The sequence below is a fragment of the Streptopelia decaocto genome, assembly GCF_964273445.1.
Source record: "Streptopelia decaocto genome assembly, chromosome: 14".
NCBI classification, from domain to species: domain Eukaryota; kingdom Metazoa; phylum Chordata; class Aves; order Columbiformes; family Columbidae; genus Streptopelia; species Streptopelia decaocto.
In genome coordinates, this window is record NC_138669.1 from 10,132,382 (window position 1) to 10,154,094 (window position 21,713).

At 40.1% G+C, this 21,713-nt stretch overlaps 1 protein-coding gene across 1 annotated transcript in view; it reads right to left on the reverse strand.

The window, feature by feature from the left end:
- Window positions 1-417: 417 nt before the first annotated feature.
- The window catches only part of VAPB (VAMP associated protein B and C), a 29,186-nt gene continuing 7,890 nt past the window's right edge, over window positions 418-21,713 (reverse strand). Inside the window, exons 2-6 of the mRNA XM_082065603.1 lie at window positions 13,917-14,069; window positions 6,211-6,314; window positions 3,860-3,940; window positions 2,564-2,740; window positions 418-677 (exon numbers count right to left, since the gene is read on the reverse strand). Of these exons, the coding sequence (XP_081921729.1) occupies window positions 519-677; window positions 2,564-2,740; window positions 3,860-3,940; window positions 6,211-6,314; window positions 13,917-14,069 (674 nt within the window). The 3' untranslated portion in view covers window positions 418-518. The remainder of the gene's footprint in view (window positions 678-2,563; window positions 2,741-3,859; window positions 3,941-6,210; window positions 6,315-13,916; window positions 14,070-21,713) is intronic.

The following is a 21,713-nucleotide window of genomic DNA, read 5'->3' on the forward strand; positions in this document are numbered from 1 at the left end:
ACTTGCACAGAGTCGAAGACACTGACAGAAACTGTTAAATTTATGAGCAGAATTGTGGATTAACATATTTTACAGAAGTTATCAACACCTCCTGCCTAACCCAGCTCCAACCATCCAGTAGGGCCAGCTCCAGCACTGGAGGAATAGCTTTTTCTACTTCTTTTTTTCCCCTTTTCTTTTTTTTGTTCTTTTTTTTCTTTTTAAAAAGAGGTAATCCAGCAACATGTACCAGGGTCTAAGAATGTTTAAAATGACATATACAATATCCCATTGTAGTGTTAAATCATGATTTTCTCCCCCCCTTCCATCACTGAAGCATATTTTCTCTCGTTCATTTACTCATTGTACACTTTAAACTTTCTAGGTTATGTTACATAGTATTTGTGCAGGGGTAATTTAAAGGCAAGACCTGTGAGATGTCATACATTAATTTTTTTTTTAAACATCGTTATGAATAAATTTAATCCAATGATATGGCAGAACCATCAAACCAATTTACAATTTCCAGCATGCTGCCTCTACAAGGCTAATTTTCCTATAATTACACCAAAGACAAAGAACAAAACCACCAAAGCAAGTAGTCTGGAGCTGAGCCCTTCGTCCTTGACAGCAGCTGCAGAAGCCGATATTGGGTTGTTTGTCTGGGGCGGCTTCCTCATCCGCAGTCCGTCTTCTTCCTAAAGGAACATATATGGATTATCTCTAAGTATTCACCCTTATCATATTTATTTTAGGTCGGCAAAATAGAATAGGCAAGCTAATCTAGAGTTGTATTTCCTAAATAATCCCGAGAAGGGTAGTGAGGTAGGAGAAGAATTTGGTGTCTTCTTGACCAGCAGAACAAACCCCACAAGCTCCTGGAGTTTTCTCCTGCTGACCAAGGTAACGGGGGAAGCACCGAGGAAACCTGCAGCACCACTCATCCCAAGGCTGGAGACAGCTCCAGAAACTCAACACCACCCATGGAAGGAATGGCATGGAGATGCTTTTGTTGCTCTGTAGGCAAAATATAGTGCTGTTGGGGAAAATGTTTTCCAATTTAACTAAGGTAGGTTGTGAAAAATATGCAGCTTTAAGGCAATTATACTCATCATTCCTCTAGTCAGATGTTGCAATCAAATTTTACCAGCATTTGAAGGGAAATCTATTTCCTCCATCATATTAATGTTGACATTTTGACATGAAACTAACAGCAGTAATTAGGATATTTTCTTGGTATTTGACAGCTCTCTCGATTTAAAGATGTAAGACAACTGATAAAACAACATCATAACACCAGATATTATCATTTCAGGTGGAGGCTGTGTTACCCGCATCTCGATCTGAATGGTGTGTTAGCACACTCCATTCCACACACACCGCGCTTCAGGAACTTGTAAAACGTGCCTTCTCTGACTTAATTTGTATACAGCTGAAGCAATAGTGTTAACACTTCTCCATGTGATGCAATATTACAGTGCAAAAGTATAAGATACCATAGCAAAAGCCTCCAGTCTATGCATAAAAAAGTACTCAAGAACTGAATTTGCAATAGGAGTTACTGCAGCCTTAAAAATCATCAGATAAGTGAGATTCAAAAGATTCCTTCTGGCAGTGACTCTAACCTGACGCTGCCAGCACCTGGTGGCTGGCAGTAATTTACCACTGGTTTCTGATGTTTTACACGTGTTTCTAACACTCCACAAAAAACCAGCTCACCGTTTTAAGACATGACTGTAAGCCCTCAGCTCAGTTCTAGAGATCTCCTGTAGAGTGTTCACTCAAGACTGATTTGCAAAAACTAAACTCATATAGCAGTTACAGTACTGTGAGATGCTGGCGAAACAAGAACACAAGGAGAAGTTCAGGTTGTGTCTCAGCTATATACATATATTATTTCTATGTGCAAAACAGAAGTGGTTTATAAACGTTTCAAGAATTTCTTCATGCATTGGCCAGCCAAGCAGCACCAGAGCTGATGGAACAGAGTTCCTTTCATTGGGCTCCAGTAGTCACAAATTCAAAATTTTCATTAGTTTGGTTATCTATGAAACTAGACAAATGAAACTACTGAACTACTGTAGAAATAGTTTTTCAGCACGGTGATAACGGCTTCTCAATTACTTGATTTCACAGGGATGTGCTGCATATGACAGGAAGCTTATTTCCTATTAATCTCGCTTACTCTGGTCATTTCAACTGCATATGATAGGTGCAATTACTGAAACACTTTTGCACAACAGTGCCCTCCAGCTCCCATCAGTTGGAGAGAACGGGGCCAAATCCCACAGCGAATGTTTAATTCGGACTGAGAAAACTAGGTGGGGAAAGGAAAAAAAAGAGAGAATTCATTACTTTGGGTTGCTGTCCCATCAGTTTCTCTGAGTGCACGACTTTGTATGTTCTTTTCAACGGAAGCATTGATTTCAACACTTTTTTCTCAGTTTACAGAGAGAAATCTAAATTATCTTTTAATTTACAGAAAATATTAAAATGACATGCCAAGGTCAGGTAACCAAACCTTTAAGTCGGAAGCTTCTTTTTCAGGAAAGGGCTAAATCTGAAAAAAAAGGCGTATCTTTACCTTAAACTGTTTATTTTCCTCCCGTAACCTCTGAACTTCAACTTGAAGCCTCTTATAGTCTTCCATTACTTTCTTAACTTCAGTGTCATCCAAAGAGGAACTTATTGATTTAGACATTACAGAGGAATCTGTCTTTGTTGCAGTTGTGGATACAATTTTATTTATTTCTATGTCATGCTGTTAGAAAAAGGACAGAGTGATTTTTGGTTAGTTATTAACACCGCATCATGCTCCTGTTAGGAAACAAGTTGCAAACCTCCAAACCCTCCTCCCTTCCGCTGCTCTCCCTGTTCTGCACATCACAACACCCAAACCACTCTTTCCCAACCAAAACTGCCACCAAAGTCTCTACATGAAGATGCTATTTACATGAAAAAAGTAATAGGATCTGGTTACTGCTTGTCCTTTTGTTTTCCCCTAACAAATTTTAGAGATCATTAGAAAACAATCACAACTGAACAGAATAGCTCTTAAATGTAATTTAATTCAGATTTTTCCTTCCTCTCTTTACGCCTCTAAAATGGAAACACACCAAGTACTTTGGCCTAAAGCAAAAGCACCTACTTTTACAGCAAACAATTGCTGTTTGGAGAGGGTAGAACAGACACAGTGAGACCACAACAATGACATTATAACAACACACAATCATAGTTACAAGCTACCCAGGGCAAGGTAAAACCCACGTGGCTTCAGCACCTGCACACTAGGAAATGTATTTCAGTTTATTCTATACATTATCAGTTCTACATTTGACACCAAATACTTCTGTTAGAAATTAATGCATTCATTACCCCAACAAAAAAGGATCCTACAATATTACAGCTTCTAATTGCAATATAATCCCTTAATGCATTTGTATCTCCCTCACTAGATTGCTACCAACTTCCTTCCAGCGTTGTATCAAGGAATCAAAGGGGTGTGTTAGACAGGCAAATTTATACTGCTGATGGTCCTAACGGCTTCAGCATAAACGCTGAGCTCTATGAACATCAATCAGCATACTTCCATTTTTTTTTTTAAATATTCTGTGATCTTTCACTCAATGAAAACAGATTAACTCAAAGATTTCTTTGTGCTTGTGTTGCATTTACACTCTTCAAATTAGCTGCTGGTTCCATTAAGCATCACTAAAGTTTAAAATAGTTTATATCGTGTTCTCAAAGGGTGATGCCATCCAGGCAGTGAAACAGGACGTTCTGTCTTTTGCTTGTATAACTGTCTGTATAAACATGTCATTTTACATGATTTACTGCGGTATTAAGTTAAAACACTCAATAGGCATCTGAAAATACTCACAGGCTTATCATTTTCCGCTGGTAGCTCAAACACACACCTAAGTTTCGAATCCATGAGTTCTTCTGGTTTTGCTTCTTTCCACTGAAATAACATTAATTTAGTATTAAGCATTATTATAACAAGGCAGATGGAAAAGCTGGTGTAGTATGTAAACAAATCATATCACCTTACTCAGGAAAAACTCTATAGGTATTTACCATGTTGCCTTTAACCACAAACATGGTGAAATATGAAAACCAAATACGTAACTGAGTGGCATGGTAAGGAAAGACCAGGTATGCTGAAGAAAATAATTCTAAATAGTCTGAAGCACAGGTAATTTCTGTGAGAATGGGAAATTGTGTAAGAGTAATTACCATAGATAGGGGGAGCTATGGTCCTGATAAAAAAAGGAAAAAAAAAAAAAAAAGCGGGGGGGTACACTCAAAGGAAGGGAAAGATAACAAAACCCCAAATCAGTAACAGTGGTTCTGAAGTCTTTGTTCAGCAGACTTCCTATTAAAGCTTTTCAAACATCACAGGAGGTTTTTCTTCCTGACTGGTAGGAATTCCAGGACTGCTCTTCCCCCTCCTGGTTCTCCAGCACCAAAGCCTGGACAGTCCCAGGCTGCGCTGCACACAGGGCAGGATGCTTCCCCTCTCTCCTTCCCGCCAACTGCGGAGTCTACTAGAATAAAGTTTCCCTCCAAGACATTTAATAGGGATTAACAGTTATAAATCTTTGCTAGGTAACAGCTGTAACTCTGATTCGTAACAGAGATACACAGCGAGAATTGTCCATATTTATGTCCCGGAGTTCCCACATGCTTCTCTTCGCTTTGAGCAGGCTGCTGGTCGCACGGCCTTGCTAAGCGGATCTCCAGTGGATGTCAAATGACGGCCAACCCCTGGGCAACCCCAAGAGGTATTTGGCTCATCCCAAACAGCTGACCTGCACCTCAGCTCTGCTGTGCCTGCACTCCGAATTCTATTTCGAGCTCTTTGGCTGCCTGGGAAGTGCTGAAAGCTTTATAGTACTCCGGTCATTTGTCTCACCTGTTTATCCAGAACAGGATGAGATTTGGAGAGCAGTAACAAAACTGAGAATCGATCGAGTGTTATAGAAAAAGTAATTGTATAGGTCTGGAGAGCCCTGGAAAACTGAAAGGGCCATCTAGGTCTTAAAAGGCATTCTCTGCTAGCAGAATAACATTTTTCATGGTATAAAGTATCTCATAAAAATTAAAGAGTTAGAAAAAAGGCAGACTGGCTTATCTTCCTAGTGATGCAGACATTTTATTATTGTTGTTGTTTCTCCCATTGGATCTTATTTTGAGGCCATTAAACAAATACAGTTCCATCATTCTCTTTCAGAAGGGCAATTCTTAACTCTGCAGAGTGCCGCAGCTTTCTAAAGCTATTCCGAAGAAGAAGCGCATTGTAAAGACTACTGTAAAAAAGCCATGATATGTACTCTGAGGTTTTTTGGGGCTGTTGTTTGTTTGTGGGGGTTTTTGTTGCTGTTGCTTTAAGTAATACACATATATATAAACACAGACAGGCCGTACACTTTAGAGTAATGGTCTTTTTTCTTTTTTATTGTCCTTAATAGCTACTGAGTACTCTCTCAAGCTAACAAAAACTAGATCAGAGAAAGCTTCCTTGTGTCTTCTTGCAATAGTAAATCTTGCTCTTATAGGAAAGCAACCAGTTGACATTCTGGTTTGTTCCTTTCCAAGTTGTCTTAATATAGCCTGACACCTTATTTCTATGTCTTTTGTCCTTTACTTAAGCACCTACATGCCTTCTGTTACTCTGATTTGTAATCCACAGCACAAGCTGTATGAGGGCCTTTCATTTCCCTAGGTCGCAAAAGACATGGGTAAGGATAAAGAAAAACACAATACTTGTAAATCATCCTTCTGGTTCCTGCCGGGAAAAGGAGCTGCTGAAGGGAAGGCTCAAGACAGAGTACAGAGGCATAAAATATGAAAGATGCCACAGACTTAGAATATATTCTTTATATTCTTCAAACATATAATTCAAGTAGGTCTTTAAAAAATGATGTACTGAAAAATATTACAACTACTTAACATTTGTTTCATGGCTTGGTATCCCATTACTGTCAGCAGTGTCCTAAAGAAGCAGCCACAGACACCAACTCAGTCTCCCACACTTTGTCTTTCAGCACAAGATTCTTGGGGCTCGACATAAAAAGAAAATACCCTGCCATGCACAGAGATGGAAACGTGGCAAAGCTTTCAAGGAACATTCCAGTGTGGTCTGACAACAGTCCTTAAGTGACACAGTAAAAGGTCTGATAAAATTATACGATCAGAAAGAAATCCATTTAAATTAATTTCAATACTTACTACTGCTTCCATATCTGAAGTATCAGCTGGAGCAAACATAGACTGAACCATAAACTTGTGTTTACTTTTCTCATTAGGGTCATAGTCAAAAGGCTGTAGCATCACTGCAAGAAAAACACCAAAACACATCATGTTAACATTGCTCTGATGCGCAGTCATGAATTGATGAGATTGCTACCAGATTTGAGAAATACAAATATTAAAATGGTTTCAAGTTGTATGTCTGTTATTTCCAAACCAGCAGCTGAGATCAGGAACCTCACTTTAAAAAGAATTTTAGAAGGCAACCTGTCTAGCTTTTTGTCTGAGGATTTTGGAAATGCTATTCTGTATACAACTATGGCAAGATAATAGTAGTAATTATAGTAAATAGGATAATTTACATATCTTCTGGGACAGGGGCAAAAGTTCTCAGAGAAAGCATCTGTCATTCTTCCTCCATCCCTGGGGCAGAAGCGAGGAGCTGGCGCTCCCACCAGCTGTGCACACAGCTCTGCTGGTCGCCCCTGAGCACAGCTGCACAGGCAAACAGTTTAAACCTCCAGGTTCAAGTCTCAGGATGGAAATTTCCTCTACAAAGATTAAGAGTCACATGGTATTTGTTTTACCAAGTACAGGTATTTCTCTTCCAAAACTGAGCTGCTGAAACTTTGTTACCAATTTATATAAACTTTGTCTCTGAAAAGAATACAAGAAACATATTTCTCTTCATTCAAAATTTCACAAACATTCCAAAATTTACTTGTGCAGAAAATGAACGTGTTCAGGGGGAAGAGAAAAAGGAACAAGTTTGTTTGGGGTATTTTTTAAAAAATGTATTTAATATTAGGAATTCCCATGTGTTTTCCTTTTTGGTAAAGAACTAATCTGTTAAAATAACTTAAAGAGGGAGAGTTATGTATTTCACAGAGAGCATTCTTGAATCACAGTGGTCACTTAGAACCCCTACGTTTTGCAAATGACACCTGCATATTCAGCTACTGTGACATTAATGAACACGTAAGCAAAGCAGTTTACAGAAACATATTATTAGATATTGCAAAAAGCCACCACCCCCCAAATTTACAATGCAGCTTGCATATAATATACTGCAATTCCTACTAACATAACAAATGGTGTACGGTTTGAAAATTCACGTTTTACAACCCATGACTCTACTTCAGCCCCTCGATTCAAACACTATGAAGAGAAGCCATTCAAGAATTAGAATTACTTTCAAGTACTAGTGCTATTAAGATTACATGCCCAAATTCACATAGACTAATTGCAGGGGTTTGTTGTATAAAAGCAATATGCAAAGATCCCATTTATTGCAAATGAAGTCAAGCCAAACCAATTTGCCTCCTTCAATGCGAAGAATATATTATGGCCGTGCCATCTTCATCATGCACACAAAGGTGTGGCTATCAACAACCACACACCTTTTAAAGCGATAAGAAAAGGAAGGTGGCCAATTCTTAGAGGCGCTTTAAAAATTATTATACATTTTTAACTCACCTTGCAGTAATCAAATACTAGTCCAAAAATAAATATTTGCTAATTAACCAGCTACTTTAAAAAATGTTTTTCCAAACAGAAGTGGCTGCTCTGCAAAAACAGATGTATTTCAACATTACATGATACATCACTGGAAAGCAGCAGCATTTTTTCTCCCCTGTAGCAGACACCTCGGTCACTTCAAGTCTACGTAATGTGTAAGATCCAACTGGGTAGTGAAAGCTCTCCAGTTTATGGAACTTCTCCAGATCGGCATTTTTTTTCAGTTTGCTTTTATAAGCTCATTTGAAAATGGTTATTTCCCAAATGACAGTGCTGGAGCCATCCTCCAACACCACACGCTGGCTGCTCTGAATGGCCTTCAGTGCATCGTAAGAGCCAACGGCCAGAGAGGGCCTCACAATACACACAGTGTTAGCACTTGTATTTTTAGATCAATGCGCAAAGGCCACATTGACACAAATTATTCAGCAAATGTCTTGTAAGCCAGATGCAAAGCTAAAAAATATGTACTTTGTTCAAGAGGAAACCAAACCATTTCAACATTTAGTCACACGCTGCTGGTGGTTTCTGTGAAAGATCGGTTCCACGTAACTGCCCCAAGTGCTGGAGAATTTGCTACTGTGATGGGAACGTGGGTCCTTCGTTTTGACCAGAAATTCCATACCTTATGCAACTACCATGTGAAAAGCGTATGTTTCTACAAAACGCCTGATCAAGCCAGACACCTCCCCTGGTCAAATGTTTCTGACCAGCTTTTATCAGAACCCAGAGTTCTAAGAAATAAAAGGATTAACATAATCTTCAAATTCACTGGCATGAGCATCCATTAGGCAGAGATACATACGCATTTCACCCACTTTCTAAACCGATAACCCTACAGCTGCAGCACCAGATGTATTTATTCTACCACGGGCAAAAACCGCGAAGTCATTGAGAGATCAATGGGATGAGCAGGAACACAAGTCATACCTGTCAGCCCACTTGTCTCTCTCACAATTCAAACATGAAGGACTGGCCTCATGTACGTCCTGTTCTAAAGTGTTTCCAAAGAAATGGACACTAGTTTTCTCACAAACTCCTGCTACACCCCCATACAAGGCCCTGTGTAGATAGCAAAGGAGAGGCAGTGACCTAATATACTTTCCTAAACCAGTTTACTGGCAAAGTCAACAACCATGTCACAAGCATTACACTCCTGCGGTTTTCACTAGAGTAAAGCTGCTTTCCCAAGGAACACAGGAAATGTGAAGCAAGGAACATGGAAGGAGGCACAACTCCCCCCTAATGCCAGCCAGGATCTCACACTCCCTTCCAAGAGCAGAAGGAACAGAAAAGTCTCCCTGCTCGGATAGTCAGCGACCTTCCTCTAGTTTCCAGCTACATTTATTAATGGCCTGTTTACTTGGTCCTAGACCAATACTGCCCTTATGCTTAAATATCAAAGAAGGGGAAGAGTCGTGTACTTCTGGTGCACTCCAAGACATCAATCACAGAAACTCTTGGCGTCTGGTACACTCCATCAGCCAGACGGGGTGCTGCTCCCGGCCAGGCTCTCCATTCATTCCCTGCACCTGTTCTGGCTTCAACTCCTCTACACAAGCCACTCTAAATCTACATCTAGGAAATTTCACTAGTGCTTGGGACAACAGCATTTACACTCTCCTATCTCCTCCATTACTCTGCCTGTTTGCACATACTACACATTTGTCTTTTTCATAGTCACATTATGTCAGCACCTTGGTCTCCCTATCCAGCCCCTTGGTTTAACAAGCTTGTGACTATAGCAGGAGTATTTTATCCTCCGGGTATGTGATTTTGCAGTTTTTCTGATGAAACTCATCCTCTGTTTGTCTTACTGTAGCCTTCAAGGACACACAGTTCTGCCGCATATCTTCAGCCTCCCAACTTCACATCATTATCAGGGTTTTTCACGTATTCTTTTTGTGCCAGAATTGCTTATAAAAGCATTAAACGATATTAGTACCAAGAATCATTCTCAAGAAACATCACTAGTAACTTCCTGCTATTACATTTCCATCCACCACATCACTGTTTACTCTTTAAGCAGCCCATTCAATAGTCTGTGAATCTATTTTTCTTTCCTAGCTTTACTGACGATTTTCCCAAATGACACTGCATGAAATTCTTCATGGTCAGGATAGAACAAATCTACCACATTTCCATCACCTTTACGTAAAATAGCCCAAGCAGCAAGCCTCAAGATCGTTGTGCCATCTGATCAGCTCTGCTAGGGGTGAGCAAAGGACGCTCACATCCACAGAAACAGGCAGAGGCCACTGCACCACTTCACATTTGCTCCATGTTTGCACCGTTCTTTCTGGAGATATTTCAGTAATACTAAAAACCATTGAATTTGTGGAAGATCAAGATAGATTCTTCTAAAGCAAGCGGGTAAAACCAAAACTTGGCAGTCGCTACGTGCTCCTGGGATGTCCGGGTTCAGCGGATGGGACAGGACGGGAGTGTCAGCGAAAGGGGCAGATCTGCTGCGGCTGAAGGGAAGAGCAGCTGCAGAAACACCGTCCCGAAGGCAACGCGAGCTGCCTTTTCAAGGTCAGACAAGTTTACAGAAGACTGAAAACCACCCCACGCATATTCAGCAGGAACACAAGGATAACGTGAGCTTCTCCCCATTTTTAGGAGGCGTGTTCAGACTGCTCCCTTCAGCCGGACACGGCACAGACGGTACCATCTGTACTTGCTCCCCAAGTTATACACCTGTCTGTAGACTCCTCAACATCTGCTTTTATTTTTTCACTTTTCCTTTGTAATCCATTCATGCCTTTCATTTAGATTTCAACCTGTTGGAGGCCACAAAATGAGGTATCTTTGTCGAAATAAGACATGTTTAACCAAAATGGAATGTGTGCAAATAACCTTCTTTACAAAGTACTTCAGACCAAACGCAATGAAATGAGATGACAGCGCACACATACACTTCCCGACAGTTACATAAACTCGGCTGTTAAAATTACATGTCATTATGTAACAGGTGAGAACATGGGCTGCAAACCTGACATTGCAGCAAGCAGCACACAATACAAGGGCCTTAAACACAGATATTTAAGCAAAGCTGTGATATGACATGAGAAGCTGGTATTTGACGCTCCATTAGAATAAAGCAAGCTTTACTTTTCTAGCATTTTATGTTTTAAATGAGCCATTATATTAGTATGAAACAAAGTGGAATAATGCTCTGATTGCTGCCTGTGTCTTAGGGCAGAACACCTTCTCATACACTCACATCAGAACAGTACAGAAAATTCCACAGGGGTTTAAGAAAGGCGTCTGGTTACTGCAGCCCAAGGAAGATAAGGCTGCCCCAAACTTGGCTTTAGTCAGTAACATTCTGAGAAACTTATGAACTGTTCCAGAGCTTCGCGCCACTATATTTAGGCACAGATTTTTGGAGGCGAGGTGCAGTATCAATGCAGCGCTACCAAGCAGCTGTGTTAACGCCAGTCAGCGATTCTCAAGAGGACAGATTGCATATAGTAAATACAGCCCAATTAGTTTAAGTGTCCGGAAGTTATTACTGAATTAACCACATTCTAATAATTTCTCATCAGTAGTATTTTCACTAGGTCTGGAGGAATTCAAGTCCTATTTTTATGCCTTGTGCAAGACTTGAATTACATGTCTGAAAACTGATTCAGAGACAACGAAACAAGTTCTATTTATTTTTCACTTCATTAACTCCAAAATCATCCCTCTGCTCTTAAGCAACATTACTCCAAAGCAAAGGCTAAACACATCCCCCCCTTTCTGTGAATTGGAATTCTGTTCTCTAAGTTAATTAAAGTTCCCTCTTTGGTCCCCCCGATCCAAGAGATCACTTCTGCTAATGAGAACCAAAGACACTGCCACCTTCAACTCCACAATTAGGTCCCATGCATGGTATAACGAAGCTGCAAGAATTCAATAAATACAGTGAAATTCAACCACAGCACATGATAAAGACAGCTTCATCTTCGAATGTCTTAGGAAATAAAGAATTATAATCCCAGAATTCTGTAACACATTGACTTATAAATTTACATTACATATTACCTAAAGAACAATGAATGTGTACTACATGCATTTGAAAGTATAATGTTAACATAAGGACTGCCACTTTAGGATCATTATTTATTATTACTAAGTTACTATCAGCATGAAAATATGTAGAACACAAATGTGAGTTTGTGATTAAATATACCATAGCCACGTGCAAAACTAAATGAATCATAAATCACTATAAATAAAGTTATCAGAAAAGGGAAATTTTTCAAAGCTACATAAGCAAGAGCAAAGCACAGCCTAGGGTGAGCACAGCAATCTCTCATAATTCGATACTTTAAGCCAAGTCTTGGACTAAATCCATATCCTATTCGGTATGCTGCTGAGAGACTGGGGCTGCAAAAGCAAGTAAGGTGCAGGCAAGCTGGTAGCACAACATAAAATGGTTCATACAACACTTGCACACACTATATTCTGCTCAAGGTAGAGCAAAGGGTCATTGTAAGCAGAAGTTTAGGAAAACACTCAATGTTGAGATCAAGAGGACAGTAAAAAAGCACGGTATGTGCCAAAGGAAGCTTAATTTTGGAAGTTCATCTGAAAGATGAAAAGAATCCACATCTTTTTAGTAGGAAGATAATTTCTAGCTAGGAACCATGCTAATTTTCATTATCACTCCATTATTTGTATGCACTTAATATGCTTGCCTGCAGCTAGTATAGATGATAGACAGCTTTACACAACAATTGTGCCAAGTTTTAAAAATCTCCATTTCTTTTTAGAGAGCTTTTAAATGTGCATATTAGTCATTTCAGAGCTCAGCAGATCCATGCTGGCCTTCACCTGAGGCAGAAGCACTTTGCCTGCCCCGCATCGCACTGGTTGTCCCCTCACCGTGACACTTCCCAGCCATGAACCACACACAAAGCACAATTCTGCCATCACATCACAGGCACGCTCAATTTGACACAACAGAAATCCCAAAGACAACAGATCGATGAGGGTGCAAACGCACGCATGCACAAGAAGGCTTATGGGATTAGAGTCTCTTAATGTTACAGTGCAAAGTATTTTCAGGATCAATTTTGATTTTGTTGAAGCCAGCTCTCCGAGGGGGGGATGTGGTTTTTACATTTTATTAAGTAAAAAAACTGAAGTTTTGATTCTTATTTTTTTTTCAAGTAAAAAGTAGTAATTTTAGCTCCCAAAACTTTTTTATTCCAGGCTAGAAAAGTTTGGTAAGAGACTAATGGCAAACCATACAACCTATCAGTAAGTAATTCTTCTGATAATGCCAATATTAACATTTATTAAAAACAGTAAAACATATCTGCATGTTTATATAAATAGTTTTCTTAACTAAAAAGTCAGACTTTATTCATGTAGTATGCCACTAGTACATGCTTTGTTAGAATTCTTTATTAAGAAGATAGATCAGAGAAGTCATTGAGAAATACATTGCTTTCAAGCATCACCAGCAAGTTAATAATACACAGACATTCTGTTTATGGGAAATGCTCAACTCTTTATACTTTCAAAATAAGCCATTTCTTTGCTTTTCCATTACCAAACTTAGGCAGGTCAAGAGCTACTGACTCAATTAGAGAAAATCACTAAGTTTTCCTATGGAACAGTAAAGATTAAGTCACTTGACATTTCTAAAACCAGAGCATATCGCATCTTCAAGGAACATAAACCGAGCATGGCTGCAAAGTCAATGTTTTCATTACTGGTTATATTAGGCAGTTGGGCAACAGCCTACATCAAGCTAAACCAGTGTGGCTGCAGTCCACCCCATTTTATTCTTACCTCGACGTGCCCGTCCAAGCACTTGTTTGACCCTGTGGTGAGCTGGTTCAGGAAGTTAAGCTGGCAAAAAACTAACTGTACAAAAATAATCCCAGCGGGAGGGCAGGGCTGACTGGGCTAGGCTGGCTAAGACTGTTATTGAACCATTTAAATAATTGATGTACTTCTCTCCCCACAAACAAGATGTAAAAACAAATCTATTACTGCTAGATCAGGAATAGGGAAGTAAACATATATGAAAAGGCTGCTTCTCCATTAAATCACCCCTCGCTTTTACAAACATTCAACAAAATACTTTCAGATTGCAAAGCGTTCCAAGAACTAATTGGTTGGAAGAAGATATTTTCAATCACCAAAAAACTGCTTGAATGACTTACCAGAAACATTAATTGATGTTCCTGCATCAATAATTCCACTGTTAGGCCTTACACAGTATCTACGTGGTGCTGTGGTCTTAACTTTGAAGCACACATTTCTGTCTGTAGGGTTGCCAAGCTTCAGGTTTGTAGTGACAACATCTGTGAAAGGACCTGAGGAGGAGAGCAAAAGCAGGCTTGGAATCACACAGAAAGTACTTCCAGGCAAAGGCTAAGCAGGCTCTAAATCTCTGTTCACAAATCTCATAAAGTAATTAGATGTTCAGTTCCCATCTACGGCACGTACGGATGGTGGTGTACACAAAGCTGAGATGTCTCTGAGCATCCTGACGTGCAGCTCCAACACGCACCGCGCAACAGCTGAAGCTGATCATTAACAGCAAAATAAAAGGGGGAAATCGTTTACCTATGGTGCCAACACAACAACGTGGCATTCAAATGATGCCAAGTTCTCTGTTGTATCACAGTTAGTCCATTCCAACCACTGAATCCCAGTAAGCCCAGGCTGACAGAGAGATACCATATATACCTCTGTTACAGATGGTAAATAGGGGAGTACAGTACAGTATGGGGGTTTTAAAATTTATTTTAATAACCTTCTTGGCTACTAGAAATGACAAACAAGAAGAAATCTCCATAAAATAGCCCACCTCACCCAAGACAGGGATAAACATGTGGAAATAGGAACATTCTTGGATGCTGAGAACAGTGGCAAAGATTTCTGTATTGGCAAAGCCAGAATCGAACCACTGCCAAGTTCTGCTACACCAATGCAGGCAAATCCATTTCTCACAGGCTCACTACCTAGTTCAAACCGCCCAAACCCCTTAAAGACTAGTTACTGATATTCAACAAGGCACTGATAAATCAGCACAAAACTGCAGCGCTTGCTCAAATGATAAAGTAGTAAAATGAAAAGAAATATAACCACGCTTCGATCAACTGTCTTCTGCATAAAAGTAATTAATTTAATGCCTGAATAAAATATCTTCATCTAGCCTCTGGAGCAACAGCAAATTGGTGGGGGAAAAAAAAGTAAGCATTGAACGATTGCCTTGCAGAAACGAGAGCCCTAAAATTTAAAAGGGGTAAATGATGATGATAATAATAAAACCGCTAGCAGGCAACATTCCACCATCCTCATCCTGCAGCATGGTTGGTTTAAAATAATTTAAGTTTGCTTCCTTTTCTAGAAACTTATCACAGAAATTTGTCTCCTAAGATGGCATTTAATACAGCTGTAAAAGTATTACAGTCCTGCAGCCTTGATCCAATTTGTTTTAAGTAATTACGAGGGGAAAAAACTCCAAAATAATCACACACACAAAAAAGCCAACCAGACAGCGATGTGGCACCATTTCTGGCTGCCAGCTTTGCATTTACAATGCAACCTGGCAGCAACAAAACTGAAGCAATAACATTTTCAGATCCCATGACAAAGATTTCACTAAACCTCTGCCTGGTGAAACCCTGAGATGTGAAAAGAGAATGAAACACAGCTGTCAGGGTTTCTCTGTGTTCTGCATGCAGAGAGAGACTTTAAAGTCTAATGGAAAATAACTGGGCAGAAGAAGCCACGAGTTGTTAAAAAGGTTAAACAAGCCAAAATACCAGAAAAATCCAGCAAACATTTGGGTGTGTAAATACAGTAGCAGATCTTCAAGATAGGTCTAGCTGGGAGAAGTCTGACATTTAATGAGCAATTACTTGATGTCTAAGCATTAAGGATGTGCCTTTACTAAAAAATTACAGCTTGAGCTATTCCGGCACAGCGGGAGGGTCCCCCAAACAAATCCCCACAAGCACAGCTGCATCCCCATAGCGCTTTACCAGCCTCTGAGCTGAGACATCTGCAGGAGATCCCACAGTTCTACTTGGCTGAACGTGTGGGGGATTTGTGCATCCCAGCACAGAGCTGCTGTTTGTAATAGAAATGCGACAACAACTCTGTGTGTAAAATAATTTCCAAATGGACTGACTTATTGCTAACATAGTTCAGACCAAAATATTTGGAAGCAAAACCATTCAGCAGCCTGAATTCATTTCTTCTTGTCTGCTTGATGTTTCATCTTCTGTCCACTAAATTTTAAACAGATTCTTTAGATACATTTTCCCCAAATTACAGGTTTTGCAGATCTGCCAGCACAGCTGTACTAGAAGGCTGATATCTGCTTCCAGCAAACCTGTGCGCAGGCAACGCTTCTTACGGCATTGCTGTTAAAATACTGCAGCAAAGCAAAACAGAGCAGACAAAGTCAGGAACATAGTGTCATTACAGCTGCTTTGAAGTGTGTAAAAAAAGAAACAGACAACTGAGTATTACTCAGGGGTAATTAGGGCATGGCAGAGAAATATTATCAGCTTGGCTGGCCTGCCTTTGAAGAGTAAGGACTGCCAGCCCAGGCTGAAAGGAAACCTTGATGGGCTGTTGTGAGATGATCATAGCCCAGGTTGGACAGTTTCGAGGAGGTTGGGGTATGTGGGGGGACTGATCCCAGGATAAGCAGTAGGACTGTACACCCACAGATACAGTAACCTAAAATGCTCTACAGCTCTTCCCGGTGCCTCTGTCCTCACCACAAGTGGGTGGACTATTTCTACAAGTAGATTCAACACGTGAATAACGTCTCTACCCCTAAGGTGGGCTGTAAGCACTCAGGTTCATGCATCTGGATGGTACTTGCCTTAAAAGCAACAACAAGCTGGCTTGGCAGTGAAGTCTGACTCTTACCAAGTGCCTCAACAGAAGCTGCACTTCTAAAAACCACAACCTTTATTTTATATCGTTCAAGCCAAAACACTGTATTTTTGATTGCTATTAATATTTCTAGATGAGTGAAATTTATACTAAGGCATGGTGCTTTCTGAATGACAATTCGCACCACTTACAAAAAAAAAAAAAAAAAAAAGAAGAACGAACTATTTTTCTCCTCTGTTTTTAAAGATCATGAGAAAAATGACACTGGTGTCATCCCAAGGACAAAGTTATGGGAAACCTGGGGTCTGTACTTGCATCATCTGACATGGGGTTGTCATGGGAGCAAGCTGTCTAGAAGGAAGAAAGTAGTAAATCAAATTTTTCTGCGAAAGTTTAGAATATTCCACAAGGGCTTAATGACTTTTTCCTGCCAGTTAGAATGAAGTCAATGTAAACTGGGCATCTAGTGATATGCAAATGAGCGGTACTACTTGCAGGAAAGAAATCATGACCTCATATACTCATGCAACAACAAACAGAGGTATCATGGGTTTTCATTGGGTCACTTTTCAGCAGGGTTGGTTTCAAACTACAGCTGTGGCTTTCCACCCAGGAGCTACACATACAACCCTTCACATTTGAAGATCACAGCATTATCTCAGAATGTGCCATGCTCCATTTCCTATTCAAACACCAGTGCTGTATCAATCTTTCCTAAGAGTGCCATTCTGCAGTGTACTGCATTAAAATATCCCAGATCACTTCAGTAATAATACAAAAGCCTGAGAATTAGGTCAAAAGAACATGATGTCAACTCTATTTAAATTTTAAATAACTCTCATTGCAATAAAAATTGCCCGTAATTGTACCAGCAAATCCAGGCTGACAACTTTTTGATCAGCACAGCATTTTCTCTAAGCTTCCTGCCACTCGCTACTCACAGTAACCACGTTACGCAGCCACATCTTAATACCATTACTCTCACCTTCACCAAAATTCCAAATAAATGATCCTTGTACACATGTATTTTCAAGGCGGCAAGAACACTGCCGTAGCACTGGCACATGAGAGGAGTCAGCGTGAGGATCAGCAGAGGCAAAGCTTTGATGGCACAGGCTGCGGCAGGAACGTTCAAACCAAATGGGCACAATCCTCTGCACATTTGTCCCTGCAAATACTGCTACATCTTCAGAACGAGCTACACACATTAGCAGGGCTACAGTCCCGGGGCTGCTCTATTGCTGGCTCAGTCCATCTCCCTGCTGCAAGGGGACGTGGTCTGACCTCCCGTCTCCATCAACCGCTGGCGGTGGCCGCACAGGGTCCATGTGGATGCAGAACAGCCAAGCCTGGCTGGAAATTAATCCCCTTACCAGACAGGGGGTGAAGGAGGGGGCAGTGAGAAAAAGGAGAGTCAGTCTCCAGCCAGATCAAGCAGGACTCAGCCTCTGGCATCAGGGAAACCGCAGCTTTCTGCACAGCACTCTGCCAAATTAAGGAAACCGTGTCTCACATTTAGTAGGTTAAAGCTAGCACCTCTAGGCATGCACCCTGCAGCCACACATTTCCTTGCAGAGTTGCCATAGTTATTGAAAGTAATTAAGGCACATGCCTAGTTTTTTGTGCTTAAATCTAATGCAAATTCTCATCTGCTTAAAGTCAGGCATCTCCTAAAAAATGTACTGAGCTGGTGCTTTTCAGAGCAAAAGCATTGCAGTAGCACTCAATACAATCATCGTTGAGTCATGTTAAACAAGACTAAGAACAAATTCTCATCAAGCTGCCCATGTTATTCCCAGAATATTTTAGATGCACTTTCATCATCTTTTCCTAAACAGTTTTTGCTACTCTAACTCAGCACCACAGACACGTATCCAAAAGCAAAGTAATCAGAAACAGGCAGAAATAGAGGCAGAGCTTCTAGTGAGACAATCCCTCTTGTACTTCCTTTGTGGAGAGCAGCAGAACGCAACAATAGGAGGGGAAAGACGTATTTCATCATGGTTTAATCCCATCGATGTGTCAGATGAAAGTCATTAATCACCTGACATATTAATCAGCCATAGAAAGGTAACCCAGGAATCTTTAATAAGGGAGATGGCAAAAGCAGTAAAGGGGAAACTTAAATTGTTTTGTGGCGATTCTCAAGAGCCCAAATCCTAGGCATTGATGTGTCCTGACTAGCAGACGTCCACACGGAGCAATAATTCATCCAGTGACAGAGCCACATTGACCCTACTGCAGAGTCCTAAGTGAGTATGTATTAGCATCACCAACAAAACAACCACCATCCAAGAACACAGCTGTATCGCCATCCAAATATTTCAGCCTCTCTACTGATAACTTTTCTTATCATCATATCCAAATTGTTTCTCAGTTCCTTTACAGTACCAAGTGATTTCATTTCCACAATTTCTGCCATGTTATTTTTGGGGGTGTCTGTCAGCAATGGAGCCACAGCCAAAATAAAAACACTAGAGGGCTCAATAGCAGGTGTAGAACTTGACTTACTGTACTCTTCTTTTTAAAGTTATACATAAAGTTGGTGACCTTTGAAGATAAACACTAAAATGAAAACGCTGAAATGTCAAGCAAGACATCTTGAGCTATCAGCCAGGTGCCTGTGAATCAAGAACACCCAAGATCTAATCAAACTCTCCCACCATCTTACTTGTCTTCAGACAAATCACTTAAGGACTTAATCTTCTGCTATTAAGAGCCTTAAGAGTTGACAGCATCTCCAAAAACAGAAGCAGGTTTGGACCCTTATAGTTTTCCTCTCTGCGAAGTGAGGAGAATACTTATCCAATTACAGAGAATCTTGTGAAGATTAGTGTTTTAAAAAGTACTGTCTGCCAAGTTTTAATCATCATCATCATCATCATCTGGCTCTGGAGACATTCATAATTAAGTGAGCATCCGAAACTTCTGAAATCAAAGAAGTCAAAGAATGAGAAACAAGAAGTGACTGGGTTGCATAAAAGGCTGATTTAATGGTAACTCACTAAGAGGACAGAGAATCCCAAATTTGGTAATTATTTTTAAGAAAAACTTGGGCCTCTCTTAATCCTCGTGTAAACCACTCATAGACCTTTCAGCCTCGCCTCAGATTTTAAATGCTAGAAAACCCTGCCCCCAGAGGAATACTTTCTTTACACTTATCACAACTATCCTCGCCCAAAAGAGTCCCTGAAGCAAAGCGACAGGAGGGAAGGGGCCATTTCCACTTCTGCTGTGTCAAGCAGTAGAAGCCTTGATGAAAAACCTATCACAAAAATAGAAGCACCATCCAAATCACTCCCCATGCAAGAGCTGATGCAGGGGAGTAATTTTCTTTTTCAAATATAATCAATATAATGATCTATGAAAACAAAAAAAAAAGTTGATGTAGAAAACCAACAAAATTACATGATCCAGATGTCAAAGTTGGAGCAAGGTCAGCAGTAAATTATTCCACTTGGATGGATTAATCAGTGTCCTTCTCTGGGCTATTCTGGCAAATAGTGTTTTTCCCAGAGCATGCGCCATGCTTAATGGAGAAAAAAAATGAGAAAAAACAAATATGAGACTGACGACTATTTTCAGGGTATCTATTAGTATGTAATTTTTGTCACCTTTATTCCTCAGAGGATCATTAACAGTTTGACTTCACAGTTGTAAGAACTGTGAGGCCACACATAAGCTTGCGAAGAGCAAGAGAAGAATATGCCCTTCAAAGAATATTGGTACCAGTGCAATTTGGTTTTTTCCAACCGATTTCTTCAGTTTTATTACGCTAAAACATTACTTACAGCAATCGTTGGCAACAAAATTGCACAGCCTGAAATATTTTCTCTACATCCTAAACTGAAAGCAGTTTTCCACACACAATCGCATAAACAAGAGACCGATAGCAGAGCTGGCCAGCTCTTACAGGCATATCTCGGTTTCAAGTGTGCTTTCATATCCTTTTAGAACTGAATGCCAAACATATCGTATTACTTTGTCCATTCCACTCACAAATATCACACGTACCAACTCTCTCTAGGTATGAAAACAGCTCAGAAAATCTCTTTGGATAGTGGAATAGTAGCTCAATCTCTTTCAATAAGCATAACATAGCAAGACATGCTTAAAGACACCCACTTGCGCTCCATGTAAAGCCTCATTCCTGGGGGTTGCTGGGTTGAAAGGACCCCAAAAAATAGCACAGCCCCCCGGAGACGTGGGGATGCGGGGGCAGAGAGCACAGGGGACCAGATGTGCAAACTGCCCTGGCAGAAACGGTGCTGAAGGCTGAAGTCAACATGAAGTATCAGCCTGGAAGAAGCATCGTGATTTTAATCACCATCCCAAGCTACACTTTTTCTTGTACTTCTTGTGAAGTCATTTTTTCCCGGTCTAATTTCATCGCTCATTTCCATTTCAGATGCACATTAAAATGGTAGGCAAGGAGCAACTTAACTACCCTAATTTTATGCTCATATACGCTCTTCAAATAGACAAATTTGGTGTGCAACTTAAATAGCAACTGAGCAAATATTTTAACTGCAAAACTATGCATAAATTGCAAAATCCAGAAGAAATGAGCACAATTAGAGATTTTGGGATGCACAATGAGTAGCTGCTTTTCTAGTAAGTTATAAACTTAAATACGTATTATTATAGCTACAAATTAGGAAGGAATCCTGAATTTCGCAAGATACGTTTCTGGGGAGCCACTTGAAAACGAGTCTATTAACTATGTTTTCAGAATCAAAGGAAAAAACAAAAACACCGAACCAAAACCCAATCAGAAATTTAGTCAGAAGCAGAAAGAAAACATAATAAAGAGAAAAATACCGGATGGTTTATACGGTCTGGCATAGAACAAGATACAAATGTGAAGTTGCTTTGTCCAAACCTAAACTCCTGGAAGCATTATCTGTGCCAGCATATAACACCAGCAAGCATAGTGTAAAAACAGCTATTAAAAATTAAATAATAGTAATTAAAAAACACACCATTTAAAAAAACCCACATCACAATAATAATAAAACAAATCTTACTGCCATTACACCTTTGCTGGTGAAAATGTAGGGAGGCCAGAAGAGGAGACATTACAAAATGTTTGCAAAAAC